At 26.7% G+C, this 15,010-nt stretch overlaps 5 protein-coding genes across 5 annotated transcripts; all 5 read left to right on the top strand.

The window, feature by feature from the left end:
* Positions 1 to 495: 495 nt before the first annotated feature.
* On the top strand, positions 496 to 1,823 carry LOC122523232 (odorant receptor Or2-like). The gene is made up of 5 exons (XM_043644890.1): positions 496 to 893; positions 979 to 1,078; positions 1,351 to 1,452; positions 1,538 to 1,696; positions 1,770 to 1,823. The coding sequence occupies exons 1-5, from the start codon at positions 496 to 498 to the stop codon at positions 1,821 to 1,823; spliced, it is 813 nt and encodes a 270-aa protein (XP_043500825.1).
* Positions 1,824 to 2,931: 1,108 nt separating this feature from the next.
* Positions 2,932 to 5,049, top strand: LOC122523231 (odorant receptor Or2-like). The gene is made up of 7 exons (XM_043644889.1): positions 2,932 to 2,980; positions 3,328 to 3,386; positions 3,714 to 4,120; positions 4,205 to 4,304; positions 4,577 to 4,678; positions 4,764 to 4,922; positions 4,996 to 5,049. Exons 1-7 carry the CDS (start codon positions 2,932 to 2,934, stop codon positions 5,047 to 5,049), a joined length of 930 nt encoding a protein of 309 aa, XP_043500824.1.
* A 1,716-nt stretch (positions 5,050 to 6,765) lies between these two features.
* Positions 6,766 to 8,268, top strand: LOC122523230 (odorant receptor 30a-like). Its single transcript, XM_043644888.1, has 5 exons — positions 6,766 to 6,852; positions 6,934 to 7,340; positions 7,426 to 7,525; positions 7,983 to 8,141; positions 8,215 to 8,268. The coding sequence occupies exons 1-5, from the start codon at positions 6,766 to 6,768 to the stop codon at positions 8,266 to 8,268; spliced, it is 807 nt and encodes a 268-aa protein (XP_043500823.1).
* Positions 8,269 to 9,726: 1,458 nt separating this feature from the next.
* LOC122523229 lies at positions 9,727 to 11,434 on the top strand. The gene is made up of 5 exons (XM_043644887.1): positions 9,727 to 10,014; positions 10,098 to 10,504; positions 10,590 to 10,614; positions 11,149 to 11,307; positions 11,381 to 11,434. The coding sequence occupies exons 1-5, from the start codon at positions 9,727 to 9,729 to the stop codon at positions 11,432 to 11,434; spliced, it is 933 nt and encodes a 310-aa protein (XP_043500822.1).
* Positions 11,435 to 12,625: 1,191 nt separating this feature from the next.
* On the top strand, positions 12,626 to 14,670 carry LOC122523228 (odorant receptor Or2-like). Its single transcript, XM_043644886.1, has 7 exons — positions 12,626 to 12,629; positions 12,890 to 12,984; positions 13,273 to 13,679; positions 13,765 to 13,864; positions 14,175 to 14,276; positions 14,362 to 14,520; positions 14,617 to 14,670. The coding sequence occupies exons 1-7, from the start codon at positions 12,626 to 12,628 to the stop codon at positions 14,668 to 14,670; spliced, it is 921 nt and encodes a 306-aa protein (XP_043500821.1).
* The last annotated feature ends 340 nt before the right edge of the window (positions 14,671 to 15,010 follow it).

Genomic DNA, 15,010 nt, shown 5'->3' with positions numbered 1-15,010 from the left:
TAAAATCGAAGAAGAAAATTGTTTCTTCGTTTTATCCTTAAATAAAAACAACGTCTAACAGTTTGCCAATAACGTTCAAATCAATCACATTTAAAAGAAGATAATTCTATTGTCATGAAATTTACACCAGAAGCAGCATTAAAATTTACGAAAAGAAGTGTGACCACGACAGCTTTTTTGCCACCGCCAATAAACGCATCTAAAACAAAATTGTTTTTTCTCGATTTATATTTTTCTATTTCTTTTCTTTGGTCTAAAATGTATTTATTAATGTTGTTCTACGGTGTATACGTTTATCGAAATAATTTAGAGATTATGATACAGACAGTGTGTATAATAATAGCTACTGTACAAAAGATTATAAAATTGCTAGCATGTAGAGTGCAACGTTCGAGTTTTCAGGTGTCATTAAATAATATGTTAATTTGTAATAAATTAGTTTTTGAATCCGAACAATTTAATATTAAATAATTTTCATCGTTTTAGTCGATAGTCATGGAAATGGAAAATTTTTTTAAACAAGCTAAACCATACGAAAAAGAGATACTGGCGAAATATGTGGACAGATGTTCTATACTTCACATAACTCTTACTTTTGGGTTTTATTTAGCTGCTACAAATATTATTTTGGGACCAATATTTTTGCCACAACCATTACCAACTTTTGCTGTCTATCCGTTCAACGTGTCAACACATCCAATATACGAAATTGTTTATTTTATTCAAGCAATATCTGCAATACAAGCAGTTTCAGGTGCAACGATTGATTGTCAAGCAGCTATTTTACTTTGGTTCGCTGGTGCAAGATTTGAAATGTTGCAAATTGATATAGCAAATACTGTAGACGAAGGTGATCTCAAATGGTGTATCTTCAAACATCGTCAAATTCTCTGGTAATTTTTATCAATAAAATAATTTATAAATTATTTTTTTTATTTTTACGATAAAGTAAAGATTTGTCTTTTTTTTATTTTTTAGTTATGCAGAAAATGTGGTCAAAACAGTACGTTTTGTGATTCTTGCTACTGTAGGTATTACGACCGTAATGATAGTATTCAGTGGAATTTTACTACTTTTTGTTAGTATCGTTTTATATGCAAAAATTATTTACAATATTTATCATTTATGGCGATTATTATTAAAACAGAGAAATATCTTCATAAATCATATTTGCTTATATTTAATAATAATTACATTTTTGTTTTAAATATTAATGTTTTAAATATTGGAAATAAGATTAGCCCTAAATATTGGGCATAATTCGTACTCACGTGAATAATGATTTTTCTTTACTATATACGTTGTAATTTATTTTTCTAACTTTTAATGAATTATTTTTTTTTAAGATAGACAGATTCAATGACTATGAAATTTCAATTCCTCGTTATGGATATAGTCGCCATTATTCAATTATTTATTACCTCGAATCCGGCTGAAAATTTAATTGAAATGGTATATTTTTTTCTCATCTTTAAAATAGTCATAAATATAATTAATCTGAATAGTTGATTATTTTATTAAAAATTTTTTATGATAGAGTTCAGCGATTGGATCGGCTGCTTATAATTTAGATTGGGTTGAAAAATCACAAAAGATGTCGAAAAACATTCTTTTTCTCATTCAAAGATCCCAAAAGCCAGTTATTATTAAAATTAGTGGATTCTTACCATCATTATCTTTATCTTATTACATGTCGGTATGTTTTCACTAATTGTAAAATAATCTTATTACTTTAAAAAACAATGACAATATTTTTTTTAATATTTCAGTTCCTATCCTCATCATTATCGTATTTCACGACAATGAGAGCTTTAATTAATTAAACATTAAAATTTGTTCTATTTACAATAATACACGTGTAGTACCTATAATAATAGTAGCTTAGAATTTCTATATTCAGAAATTAAATTATATTGATTACAATATCATTTTCTCATTTGAAACGTATTAACATAAATATTTGTTTAATAAAAAATTAAAAAATTTAATTGAAACTTTAGATAAAATTATCGAATTCGATGTAAAAAGTAATTGTTAGTTTTAAATTAAATTAAAAATTCAAAGATATATATTACTTGAAGAAAATAAGAACAACCGGACGACTTTGACCGTTTATTAACATTTGATAGTTCGTTTTATAGTTTAAGCAAAAATAACATTCGCGCTTTAACAAGTAAATGGTACATGGTGAAAAAAGTAATAATATTTATTATCGAACTTGTTCATTTCTAAAAATCCAAAAAATCTACAAATTGTAAAATTGCACTTTAGTGAAATTCAAATATACTTAATTATATATTCGAAAATGTGTACCTTTTCGTATACCGAAATTCGGTGACTCACCTTTTCGTTTCTTGAGTATAATCTTCCTTCCTCGCACAACCTAACACTTCTACAAACTTTTATCACAAATCTCGTGCAGCTGAAATCTCACATTTTTGCCAGCCTTTTGATATTACACCTTTTTATGCATTCGACAAATTCAACTCGACATTATAAGAGTCACTCTAAATGTTCTAATTGTCTTTCCAAGAGAATTGTATTACTATTCTACTGTAAATTATTTCTTCATTTTATAATATAAAAATCCATATATAATAGAAAAGTATAAAGAATAACTTTGTATTATTCATTTATTTCAATACTTTTATCAATATTAAAAATTTCTTCCAGAAAATATTTTTAATTATAAATTGAACGAAAAGTTTGATTCCTAAAGAAAATTTCCTCGAATCCAATTTACAAAATTACTTTTAATTTATGTTATTGTAAACCTTGACACACATTTCAAAAATTTGTTCTTAACAAAAATGATCTCTCACTTGTATGTTTCTAAATAAAAGAAATAGAAGTTCTCGTTCATCGTATACCTAGAAGTACAATTTCTTAATAACGCGGGAAAATAAATGTATCGACTATCGAAGTGAAACAATGAACGATGTAATTACGAAGGATGATACAACGTTATTTACTTATTCATGTAAAAGAACTCGACGAAGGAAGATACGGAAGAAAGCGCTTGACTTCTTTCCACATAATAATTTAAGATAATAACAGATATGTGTAAGAAACGAAGCATAGCGTGTAAAGAACTTCTGACTGATTTATTCCCTTCATCGAATGGCGATAGTGGAAATTACGTTTTATAAAGGGAACTTCAATTGAAGATTTACATAGGAATATCGAGCGAACAATAAACGAGAATATCTTTGAATAATTTGTTGAAGTAAAATCGAAGAATAAAATTGTTTCTTCATTTTATCCTTAAATAAAAACAACGTCTAACAGTTTGCCAATAACGTTCAAATCAATAACATTGAAAAGAAGATAATTCTATTGCAATGAAATTTACACTAGAAGCAGCATTAAAATTTACAGAAAGAAGCGTAGCAATGTCAGCTTTTTTGCCACCGCCAAAAAACTCATCTAATACAAAATTGTTTTTTCTCGATTTATATTTTTCTATTTCTTTTCTTTGGACTAAAATGTATTTATTAATGTTGTTCTACGGTGTATACGTTTATCGAAATAATTTAGAGATCATGATACAGACAGTGTGTATGATAATAGCTATTATACAAATGAGTATAAAAATGCTAGCATGTAGAGTGCAACGTTCGAGTTTTCAGGTGTCATTAAATAATATGTTGATTTGTAATTAATTAGTTTTTGAATCCGAACAATTTAATATTAAATTATTTTCATCGTTTTAGTCGATAGTCATGGAAATGGAAAATGTTTTTAAAGAAGCTAAACCATACGAAAAAGAGATACTAGCGAAATATGTGGACAGATGTTCTATACTTCACATAACTCTTACTTTTGGGTTTTATTTAGCTGCTACAAATATTGTTTTGGGACCAATATTTTTACCACAAACATTACCAACTTTTGCTGTCTATCCGTTCAACGTGTCAACACATCCAATATACGAAATTGTTTATTTTATTCAAGCAATAACTGCAATACAAGCAGTTTCAGGTGCAACGATTGATTGTCAAGCAGCTGTTTTACTTTGGTTCGCTGGTGCAAGATTTGAAATGTTGCAAATTGATATAGCAAATACTGTAGACGAATGTGATCTCAAATGGTGTATATTCAAACATCGTCAAATTCTCTGGTAATTTTTATCAATAAAACATTTTATAAATTATTTTTTTATTTTTACGATAAAGTAAAGATTTCCCTTTTTTTTATTTTTTAGTTATGCAGAAAATGTGGTCAAAACAGTACGTTTTGTGATTCTTGCTACTGTAGGTATTACGACCGTATTAATAGTATTCAGTGGAATTTTACTACTTTTTGTTAGTATCGTTTTAAATGCAAAAAAAATTTACAATATTTATCATTTAAGGCGATTATTATTAAAACAGAGAAAAATCTTCATAAATCATATTTGCTTATATTTAATAATAATTACATTTTGGTTTTAAATATTAATGTTTTAAATATTGGAAATAAGATTAGCCCTAAATATTGGGCATAATTCGTACTCACGTGAATAATGATTTTTCTTTACTATATACGTTGTAATTTATTTTTCTAACTTTTAATGTATTATTTTTTTTTAAGATAGACAGATTCAATGACTATGAAATTTCAATTCCTCGTTTTGGATATAGTCGCCATTATTCAATTATTTATTACCTCGAATCCGGCTGAAAATTTAATTGAAATGGTATATTTTTTTCACATTTTTAAAATAGTCATAAATATAATTAATCTAAATAGTTGATTATTTTATTAAAAATTTTTTATGACAGAGTTCAGCGATTGGATCGGCAGCTTATAATTTAAATTGGGTTGAAAAATCACAAAAGATGTCGAAAAACATTCTTTTTCTCATTCTAAGATCCCAAAAGCCAGTTATTATTAAGATTAGTGGATTTTTACCATCATTATCTTTATCTTATTACATGTCGGTATGTTTTCACTAATTGTAAAATAATTTTAGTACTTTGAAAAACAAAGACAATATTTTTTATAATATTTCAGTTCCTATCCTCGTCATTCTCATATTTCACGACAATGAGAGCTGTAATTAATTAAACATTTAAATTTGTTCTATTTATAATACACGTGTAAAATCTATAATAATAGCAGCTTGGAATTTCTATATTCAGAAATTAGATTATGATAATTATAATATCATTTTCTCATTTGAAACGTATTAACATAAATATTTGTTTAATAAAAAATTAAAAAATTTAATTGAAACTTTAGATAAAATTATCGAATTCGATGTAAAAAGTAATTGTTAGTTTTAAATTAAATTAAAAATTCAAAGATATATATTACTTGAAGAAAATAAGAACAACCGGACGTTTTTGACCGTTTATTAACATTTGATAGTTCGTTTTATAGTTTAAGCAAAAATAACATTCGCGCTTTAACGAGTAAATGGTACATGGTGAAAAAAGTAATAATATCTATTATCGAAATTGTTCATTTCTAAACATCCAAAAAATCTACAAATCGTAAAATTGCACTTTAGTGAAATTCAAATATACTTAATTATATGCTCGAAAATGTGTATCTTTTCGTATACTGAAATTCGGTGACTCATCTTTTCGTTTCTTGAGTACAAACTTCCTTCCTCGCACAACCTAACACTACTACAAACTTTTATCACAAATCTCGTGAAGCTGAAATCTCACTTTTTTGCCAGCCTTTTGATATTACACCTTTTTATGCATGCGACAAATTAAACTCGACATTATAAGAGTCACTCTAAAGGTTCTAATTGTCTTTCCAAGAGAATTTTATTACTCTTCTACTCTAAATTCTTTCTTCATTTTATAATATAAAACTCCATATATAATAGAAAAGTATAAAGAATAACTTTGTATTATTCATTTATTTCAATACTTTTATCAATATTAAAAATTTCTTCCTGAAAATATTTTTAATTGTAAATTGAACGAAAAGTTTGATTCCTAAAGAAAATTTCCTCTAATCCAATTTACAAAATTACTTTTAATTTATGTTATTGTAAACCTTGACACACATTTCAAAATTTTGTTCTTAACAAAAATGATCTCTCACTTGTATGTTTCTAAATAAAAGAAATAGAAGTTCTCGTTCATCGTATACCTAGAAGTACAATTTCTTAATAACGCAGGAAAATAAATGTATCGACTATCGAAGTGAAACAATGAACGATGTAATTACGAAGAATGATACAACGTTATTTACTTATTCATGTAAAAGAACTCGACGAAGGAAGATACGGAAGAAACGGCTTGACTCCTTTCCACATAATAATTTAAGATAATAACAGATATGTGTAAGAAACGAAACATAGCGTGTAAAGAACTTCTGACTGATTTATTAACTTCATCGAGTGGTGATAATAGAAACTAGGTGTTATGGAGGGAATTTGAGATGAGTATTTACGTAAGAATATCGAACGACCAATAAACGCGAATTTCGTTGAATAATTTGTTGAAGTAAAATCGAAGAAGAAAATTGTTTCTTCATTTTATCCTTAAATAAAAACAACGTCTAACAGTTTGCCAATAACGTTCAAATCAATAACATTAAAAAGAAGATAATTCTATTGTCATGAAATTTACACCAGAAGCAGCATTAAAATTTACGGAAAGAAGCGTAGCCATGTCAGCTTTTTTGCCACCGCCATTAAACGCATCTAAAACAAAATTGTTTTTTCTCGATTTATATTTTTCTATTTCTTTTTTTTGGTCTAAAATGTATTTATTAATGTTGTTCTACGGTGTATACGTTTATCGAAATAATTTAGAGATCATGATACAGACAGTGTGTATGATAATAGCTACTGTACAAATGAGTATAAAAATGCTAGCATGTAGAGTGCAACGTTCGAGTTTTCAGGTGTCATTAAACAATATATTAATTATTATTGATTAGTTTCAATTCGAACGATTTACTATTAAATTAATCTCATCGTTTTAGTCGATAGTCGTGGAAATGGAAAATGTTTTTAAACTAGCAAAACCATACGAAAAAATGATATTGACGAAATATGTGGACAGATGTTCTATACTTCACATATCTCTTACATTTGGGTTTTATTTAGCTGCTACAAATATTGTTTTGGGACCAATATTTTTGCCACAACCATTACCAACTTTTGCTGTCTATCCGTTCAACGTGTCAACACATCCAATATACGAAATTGTTTATTTTATTCAAGCAATATCTGCAATACAAGCAGTTTCAGGTGCAACGATTGATTGTCAAGCTGCTGTTTTACTTTGGTTCGCTGGTGCAAGATTTGAAATGTTGCACATTGATATAGCAAATACTGTAGACGAAGGTGATCTCAAATGGTGTATCTTCAAACATCGTAAAATTCTCTGGTAATTTTAATCAATAAAATAATTTATTAATTATTTTTTTATTTTCACGATAAAGTAAAGATTTGTCTTTTTTTTTATTTTTTAGTTATGCAGAAAATGTGGTTAAAACAGTACGTTTTGTAATTCTTGCTACTGTAGGTATTACGACCGTATTAATAGTATTCAGTGGAATTTTACTACTTTTTGTTAGTACCGTTTTATATGCAAAAATAATTTACAATATTTATCATTTAAGGCGATTATTATTAAAACAAAGAAAAATCTTCATAAATCATATTTGCTTATATTTAATAATAATTACATTTTTGCTTTAAATATTAATGTTTTAAATATTGGAAATAAGATTAGTTCTAAATATCAGGCATAATTCGTACTCACGTGAATAATGATTTTTCTTTATTATGTATGTTGTAATTTATTTTTCTAACTTTTAATATATTATTTTTTTTTAAGATAGACAGATTCAATGACCATGAAATTTCAATTCCTCGTTTTGGATATTGTCGCCATTATTCAATTATTTATTAGCTCGAATCCGGCTGAAAATTTAATTGAAATGGTATATTCTTTTCACATTTTCAAATTGTCATAAATATAATTATTTTGAATAGTTGATTATTTTATTAAAAATTTTTATGACAGAGTTCAGCGATTGGATCGGCAGCTTATAATTTAAATTGGGTTGAAAAATCACAAAAGATGTCGAAAAACATTCTTTTTCTCATTCTAAGATCCCAAAAGCCAGTTATTATTAAGATTAGTGGATTTTTACCATCATTATCTTTATCTTATTACATGTCGGTATGTTTTCACTAATAGTAAAATAATCTTAATACTTTAAAAAACAATGACAATATTTTTTTTAATATTTCAGTTCCTATCCTCGTCATTCTCATATTTCACGACAATGAGAGCTCTAATTAATTAAACATTAAAATTTGTTCTATTTACAATAATACACGTGTAGTACCTATAATAATAGTAGCTTAGAATTTCTATATTCAGAAATTAAATTATAATAATTACAATATCATTTTCTCATTTGAAACGTATTAACATAAATATATATTTAATAAAAAATAAGGAAATATAATTTAAACTTTAGATAAAATTATCGAATTGGATGAAAAAGAGATTTGGAATCTAAAATTAAATTTAAAATTCAAAGATATATGTTACTTGAAGGAAATAAGAACAACCGGACGACATTTACCGTTTATTAACATTTGATAGTTCGTTTTATAGTTTAAGCAAAAATAACATTCGTGCTGTAACGAGTAAATAGTAAAATTACAAATCGTAAAATTGCACTTTATTGAAACTCAAATATACTTAATTATATGCTCGAGAATGTGTATCTTTTCGTATACCGAAATTTGGTGACTCACCTTTTCGTTTCTTGAGTACAATCTTCCTTTCTAGCACAACCTAACACTTCTACAAACTTTTATCACAAATCTCGTGCAGCTTAAATCTCACTTTTTTGCCAGCCTTTTGATATTAGACCTTTTTATGCATGCGACAAATTAAACTCGACATTATAAGAGTCACTCTAAATGTTCTAATTGTCTTTCCAAGAGAATTTTATTACTCTTCTATTCTAAATTCTTTCTTCATTTTATAATATAAATATCCATATATAATAAAAAAGTATAAAGAATAACTTTGTATTATTCATTTATTTCAATACTTTTATCAATATTAAAAATTTCTTCCAGAAAATATTTTTAATTATAAATTGAACGAAAAGTTTGATTCCTAAAGAAAATTTCCTCGAATCCAATTCACAAAATTACTTTTTATTTATGTTATTGTAAACCTTGATACACATTTCAAAAATTTGTTCTCAACAAAAATGATCTCTCACTTGTCTGTTTCTAAATAAAAGAAATAGAAGTTCTCGTTCATCGTATACCAAGAATTACAATTTCTTAATAACGCGAGAAAAAGAAATGTATCGTCTATCGAAATAAAACAATGAACGATATAATTACGAAGGATGATACAACGTTATTTACTTATTCATGTAAAAATACTCGACGAAGAAGTTACGGAAGAAACCGCTTAACTCCTTCTCACATAATAATTTAAGATAATAACAGATATGTGTAAGAAACGAAACATAGCGTGTAAAGAACTTCTGACTGATTTATTCCCTTCATCGAATGGCGATAGTGGAAATTACGTTTTATAAAGGGAACTTCAATTGAAGATTTACATAGGAATATCGAGCGAACAATAAACGAGAATATCTTTGAATAATTTGTTGAAGAAAAATCGAAGAAGAAAATTCTTTCTTCTTTTTATCCTTAAATAAAAACAACGTCTAACAGTTTGCCAATATCGTTCAAATCTATCACATTAAAAAAAAGGTAATTCTATTGTCATGAAATTTACACCAGAAGCAGCATTAAAATTTACGAAAAGAAGCGTAGCCTTGTTAGTTTCTTGGCCACCGCCAATGAACGCATCTAAAAGAAAATTGTTTTTTCTCGATTTATATTTTTCTATTTCTTTTCTTTGTGCTCAAACGTTATTATTAATGTTGTTGTACGGTGTATACGTTAATAGAAAAAATTTAGAGATCATGATACAAACAATGTGTATTATAATTGCTGTTATACAAATGAGTATAAAAATGCTAGCATGTAGAGTTCAACGTTCGAGTTTACAGGTGTCCTAAAATAATATGTTAATTTGTATTAATTAATTTTTGAATCTGAACGATTTACTATTAAATTATTTTCATCGTTTTAGTCGATAGTCGTGGAAATGGAGAATATTGTTAAACAAGCAAAACCATACGAAAAAGCGATACTAACGAAATATGTTGACAGATGTGCTATGTTTCACATATACCTTACCTTTGGGTTTTACCTAGCTGCTACAAATATTGTTTTGGGGCCAATATTTTTACCACAACCATTACCAACTTTTGCTGTCTATCCGTTCAATGTAGAAACACATCCAATATACGAAATTGTTTATTTTATGCAAGCAATAACTGGAATACAAGCATCTTCAGGTGCAACGATTGATTGTCAAGTAGCTGTTTTACTTTGGTTCGCTGGTGCAAGATTTGAAATGTTGCACATTGATATAGCAAATACTATAAACGAATGTGATCTCAAATGGTGTATCTTCAAACATCGTCAAATTCTCTGGTAATTTTTATCCTTAAAATCAATTATAAATTATATTTTTATTTTTACGATAAAGTAAAGATTTATTTTCTTTTTTATTTTTTAGTTTTGCAAAAAATGTGGTTAAAACAGTACGTTTTGTGATTCTTACTACTGTATGTATTACGACCATATTAATAGTATTCAGTGGAATTTTACTACTTTTTGTTAGTATCGTTTTATATGCAAAAATAATTTACAATATTTATCATTTAAAGCGATAATTATTAAAACAAAGATAAATCTTCTTAAATCATATTTGCTTATTTTTAATCATAATTACATTTTTGTTTTAAATATTAATGTTTTAAATATTGGAAATATGATTAGCCCTAAATATCAGGCATAATTCGTACTCACGTAAATAATGATTTTTCTTTATTATATACGTTGTAATTTATTTTTCTAACTTTAAATGTATTATTTTTTTTTAAGATAGACAGATTCAGTGACTATGAAATTTCAATTCTTCGTTTTGGATATTGTCGCCATTATTCAATTATTTATTACCTCGAATCCAGCTGAAAATTTAATTGAAATGGTATATTTTTTTCACATTTTTAAAATAGTCATAAATATAATTAATCTGAATAGTTGATTATTTTATTAAAAATTTTTTATGACAGAGTTCAACGATTGCATCGGCAGCTTATAATTTAAATTGGGTTGAAAGATCACAAAAGATGTCAAAAAACATTCTTTTTCTCATTCAAAGATCTCAAAAACCAGTTATTATCAGGATTAGTGGATTTTTACCAACATTATCTTTATCTTATTACATGTCGGTACGTTTGCACTAATTGTACAATAATCTTAATACTTTAAAAAACGTAGATAATATTCTTTTTAATATTTCAGTTCCTATCCTCATCATTATCGTATTTCACAACAATGAGAGCTGCTGTTAATTAAACATTTAAATTTTTTCTATTAACATTAATACACGTGTAAAATCTGTAATAATGGTAGCGTAAAACTTCTAATCAGAAATTAGATTTTAATAATAATAATATCATTCTTTTTTTATTTGAAACGTATTAACATAAATATATATTTAATAAAAAATTAAGAAATATAATTAAAACCTTAGATAAAATTATCGAATTGGATGAAAAAGAGATTATTGATTTAAAATTAAATTAAAAATTCAAAAATATATCCTTCTTTATAGAAATAAAAACAATCGAACGACTTTATCTGTTTATTAAGCTTTGATAGCTCGTTTTATAGTTAGAGCAAAAATAACATTCGTGCTCTAACAAGTAAATGATAAAAGGTGAAAAAAGTAAGCGAATTTATCTTTGAAGTTGATCATTCCTAAACATCCAAAAAATCTACAAATCGTAAAATTGCACCTTAGTGAAACTCAAAGATACTTAATTATATGTTCGGGAATGTGTACCTGTTCGTATACCAAAATACGGTGACTCACCTTTTCGTTTCTTGAGTATAATCTTCTTTCTTCGCACGACCTAACACTTCTACAAACTTTCAACAGAAATCTCATTCAACAGTAATCCTACATTAGTGCCAACCTCCGGATATTTCACCTTCTTATGCATGCGACATATACAACTCGGAACCATAAGAGTCACTCTAAATGTTCTAATTGTCTTTCCAAGAGAATTTTATTACTCTTCTATTCTAAATTCTTTCTTCATTTTATAATTTAAAAATCCATATATAATAGAAAAGTATAAAGAGTAACTTTGTATTATTCATTTATTTCAATACTTTTATCAATATTAAAAATTTCTTCCTGAAAATTTCCTCTAATCCAATTTACAAAATTACTTTTAATTTATGTTATTGTAAACCTTGACACACATTTCAAAAATTTGTTCTTTACAAAAATGATCTCTCACTTGTCTGTTTCTAAATAAAAGAAATAGAAGTTCTCGTTCATCGTATACCTAGAATTACAATTTCTTAATAACGCGAGAAAAAGAAATGTATCGACTATCGAAATAAAACAATGAACGATATAATTACGAAGGATGATACAACATTATTTACTTATTTATGTAAAAGAACTCGACGAAGGAAGATGCGGAAGAAACCGCTTAACTCCTTTCCACATAATAATTTAAGATAATAACAGATATGTGTAAGAAACGAAACATAGCGTGTAAAGAACTTCTGACTGATTTATTCCCTTCATCGAATGGCGATAGTGGAAATTACGTTTTATAAAGGGAACTTCAATTGAAGATTTACATAGGAATATCGAGCGAACAATAAACGAGAATTTCTTTGAATAATTTGTTGAAGTAAAATCGAAGAAGAAAATTCTTTCTTTTATCCTTAAATAAAAACAACGTCTAACAGTTTGCCAATAACGTTCAAATCTATCACATTAAAAAAAAGGTAATTCTATTGTCATGAAATTTACACCAGAAGCAGCATTAAAATTTACGAAAAGAAGCGTAGCCTTGTTAGTTTCTTGGCCACCGCCAATGAACGCATCTAATACAAAATTATTTTTTCTTGATTTATATTTTTCTTTTTCTTTTTTTTGTGCGCAAACATTTTTATTAATGTTGTTGTACGGTATATACGTTAATCGAAATAATTTAGAGATCACGATACAAACAATGTGTATTATTATCGCTGTTATACAAATGAGTATAAAAATGCTAGCATGTAGAATGCAACGTTCAAGTTTACAGGTGTCATAAAATAATATATTAATTTGTATTAATTAGTTTGAATTCGAACATTTTACTATTAAATTAATCTCATCGTTTTAGTCGATAGTCGTGGAAATGGAAAATATTGTTAAACAAGCAAAACCATACGAAAAAATGATACTAACGAAATATGTGGATAGATGTTCCATACTTCACATATCTCTTACCTTTGGGTTTTATTTAGCTGCTACAAATATTGTTCTGGGACCAATATTTTTGCCACAACCATTACCAACTTTTGCTGTCTATCCGTTCAACGTGTCAACACATCCAATATACGAAATTGTTTATTTATTGCAAGCAGTGACTTGTATACAAGCATCTACAGGTGCAACGATTGATTGTCAAGTAGCTGTTTTACTTTGGTTCGCTGGTGCAAGATTTGAAATGTTGCAAATTGATATAGCAAATACTGTAGACGAATGTGATCTCAAATGGTGTATCTTCAAACATCGTCAAATTCTCTGGTAATTTTTATCCTTAAAATCAATTATAAATTATATTTTTATTTTTACGATAAAGTAAAAATTTGTTTTCTTTTTTATTTTTTAGTTATGCAGAAAACGTGGTCAAAACTGTGCGTTTTGTGATTTTTGCTACCGTAGGTATTACTACCACATTAATAGTATCCAGTGGACTTTTATTCCTTTTTGTTAGTATCATTTTATATTCTATAATATTTTCCAATATTAATCATTAACTCGATTATTATTAATACAAAAATAAGTCTTCTTAAATCATATTATTTACCTTTCTTTAATCATTATCACATTATTATAAATATATAATATTATAAATATTTATAATAATAAATATTTATAATAAAGTTTATAAATATTTGTAATAAAGTTTGCCCCGAATATCAGGTAAATTTTGTACTCGCGTGAATAATGATTTTTCTATACTATAGAGGTTGCATCTATTTTGCATAACTCTTGATGCTTCATTTGTTTTGATAATAGACAGATTCAAGGACGATCAAATTTCAATTCCTCGTTCTGAATATTGTCGCTATTATTCAATTATTTATCAACTCGTACCCGGCTGAAAATTTAATTGATATGGTATAGTTTTTTCACATTTTTAAAATAATCATAAATATAATTAATCTGTACAGTTGATTATTTTATTAAAAATTTTTTATGACAGAGTTCTGCGATTGGATCAGCAGCCTATAATCTAAATTGGATCGCAAAATCACAAAAGATGTCGAAAAACATACTTTTTCTCATTCAAAGATCCCAAAAGCCAGTTATAATCACAATTAGCGGATTTTTACCTGTATTATCTTTATCTTATTATATGTCGGTAAGCTTGTCGTTACTATAAAAAGTTGTTCAAAAATAATACTTGTTTTTTTTTTTTCAAATACATCAATTTTTTGTATTATTATAATCATTTCAGTTCTTGTCTTCGGCGTTTTCATTTTTCACAACAATGAGAGCTGCAGTTAAATAAAACATTTAATCTAACTTTTTGTATTTCTGTAAATGTCAGTATTTATTGATGAAATTGTTATTAAATATTTAATTTCAATAATAATGTTCTCGTATAATATTATAACTTTCATCTATTTTTAATAACTTTATCTATAAAATGATCTTAAAAACTGATACGATTAATATCTAAGAACGATACTTTAGAATTTTTTCTAAGAAACTTACTTTCAATTCGATGTTTGAATTCCTGGTACACATACATACACACAGACAGACACCTACATACGCAACACACACGTGAGAAATTATTCTCTGGAAAATAAAAACCTCTCAACTAATGTCAGTTTTCGCTGAAAGAA

Source organism: Polistes fuscatus, unplaced genomic scaffold (genome assembly GCF_010416935.1).
Source record: "Polistes fuscatus isolate 324 unplaced genomic scaffold, CU_Pfus_HIC Scaffold6, whole genome shotgun sequence".
Taxonomy (NCBI): Eukaryota; Metazoa; Arthropoda; class Insecta; order Hymenoptera; family Vespidae; genus Polistes; species Polistes fuscatus.
The sequence above is the reverse complement of the archived record's forward strand: the minus strand, read 5'-3'. Positions and strand labels throughout refer to the sequence as shown.

Coding starts and splice junctions, on each gene's coding strand:
- LOC122523228 (XM_043644886.1), top strand. Junction 13,865..14,174: donor GTGGACTTTTATTCCTTTTT/GTTAGTATCATT, acceptor TTTTGATAATAG/ACAGATTCAAGGACGATCAA. Junction 14,277..14,361: donor CTGAAAATTTAATTGATATG/GTATAGTTTTTT, acceptor TTTTTATGACAG/AGTTCTGCGATTGGATCAGC.
- LOC122523229 (XM_043644887.1), top strand. CDS start 9,727: ATGAAATTTACACCAGAAGCAGCATTAAAATTTACGAAAAGAAGCGTA. Junction 10,015..10,097: donor TTCAACGTTCGAGTTTACAG/GTGTCCTAAAAT, acceptor TCATCGTTTTAG/TCGATAGTCGTGGAAATGGA. Junction 10,615..11,148: donor CAAAAAATGTGGTTAAAACA/GTACGTTTTGTG, acceptor TTTTTATGACAG/AGTTCAACGATTGCATCGGC.
- LOC122523232 (XM_043644890.1), top strand. CDS start 496: ATGGAAATGGAAAATTTTTTTAAACAAGCTAAACCATACGAAAAAGAG. Junction 1,079..1,350: donor GTGGAATTTTACTACTTTTT/GTTAGTATCGTT, acceptor TTTTTAAGATAG/ACAGATTCAATGACTATGAA. Junction 1,453..1,537: donor CTGAAAATTTAATTGAAATG/GTATATTTTTTT, acceptor TTTTTATGATAG/AGTTCAGCGATTGGATCGGC.
- LOC122523231 (XM_043644889.1), top strand. CDS start 2,932: ATGAACGATGTAATTACGAAGGATGATACAACGTTATTTACTTATTCA. Junction 4,305..4,576: donor GTGGAATTTTACTACTTTTT/GTTAGTATCGTT, acceptor TTTTTAAGATAG/ACAGATTCAATGACTATGAA. Junction 4,679..4,763: donor CTGAAAATTTAATTGAAATG/GTATATTTTTTT, acceptor TTTTTATGACAG/AGTTCAGCGATTGGATCGGC.
- LOC122523230 (XM_043644888.1), top strand. CDS start 6,766: ATGATACAGACAGTGTGTATGATAATAGCTACTGTACAAATGAGTATA. Junction 6,853..6,933: donor TGCAACGTTCGAGTTTTCAG/GTGTCATTAAAC, acceptor TCATCGTTTTAG/TCGATAGTCGTGGAAATGGA. Junction 7,341..7,425: donor AAACATCGTAAAATTCTCTG/GTAATTTTAATC, acceptor TTTATTTTTTAG/TTATGCAGAAAATGTGGTTA.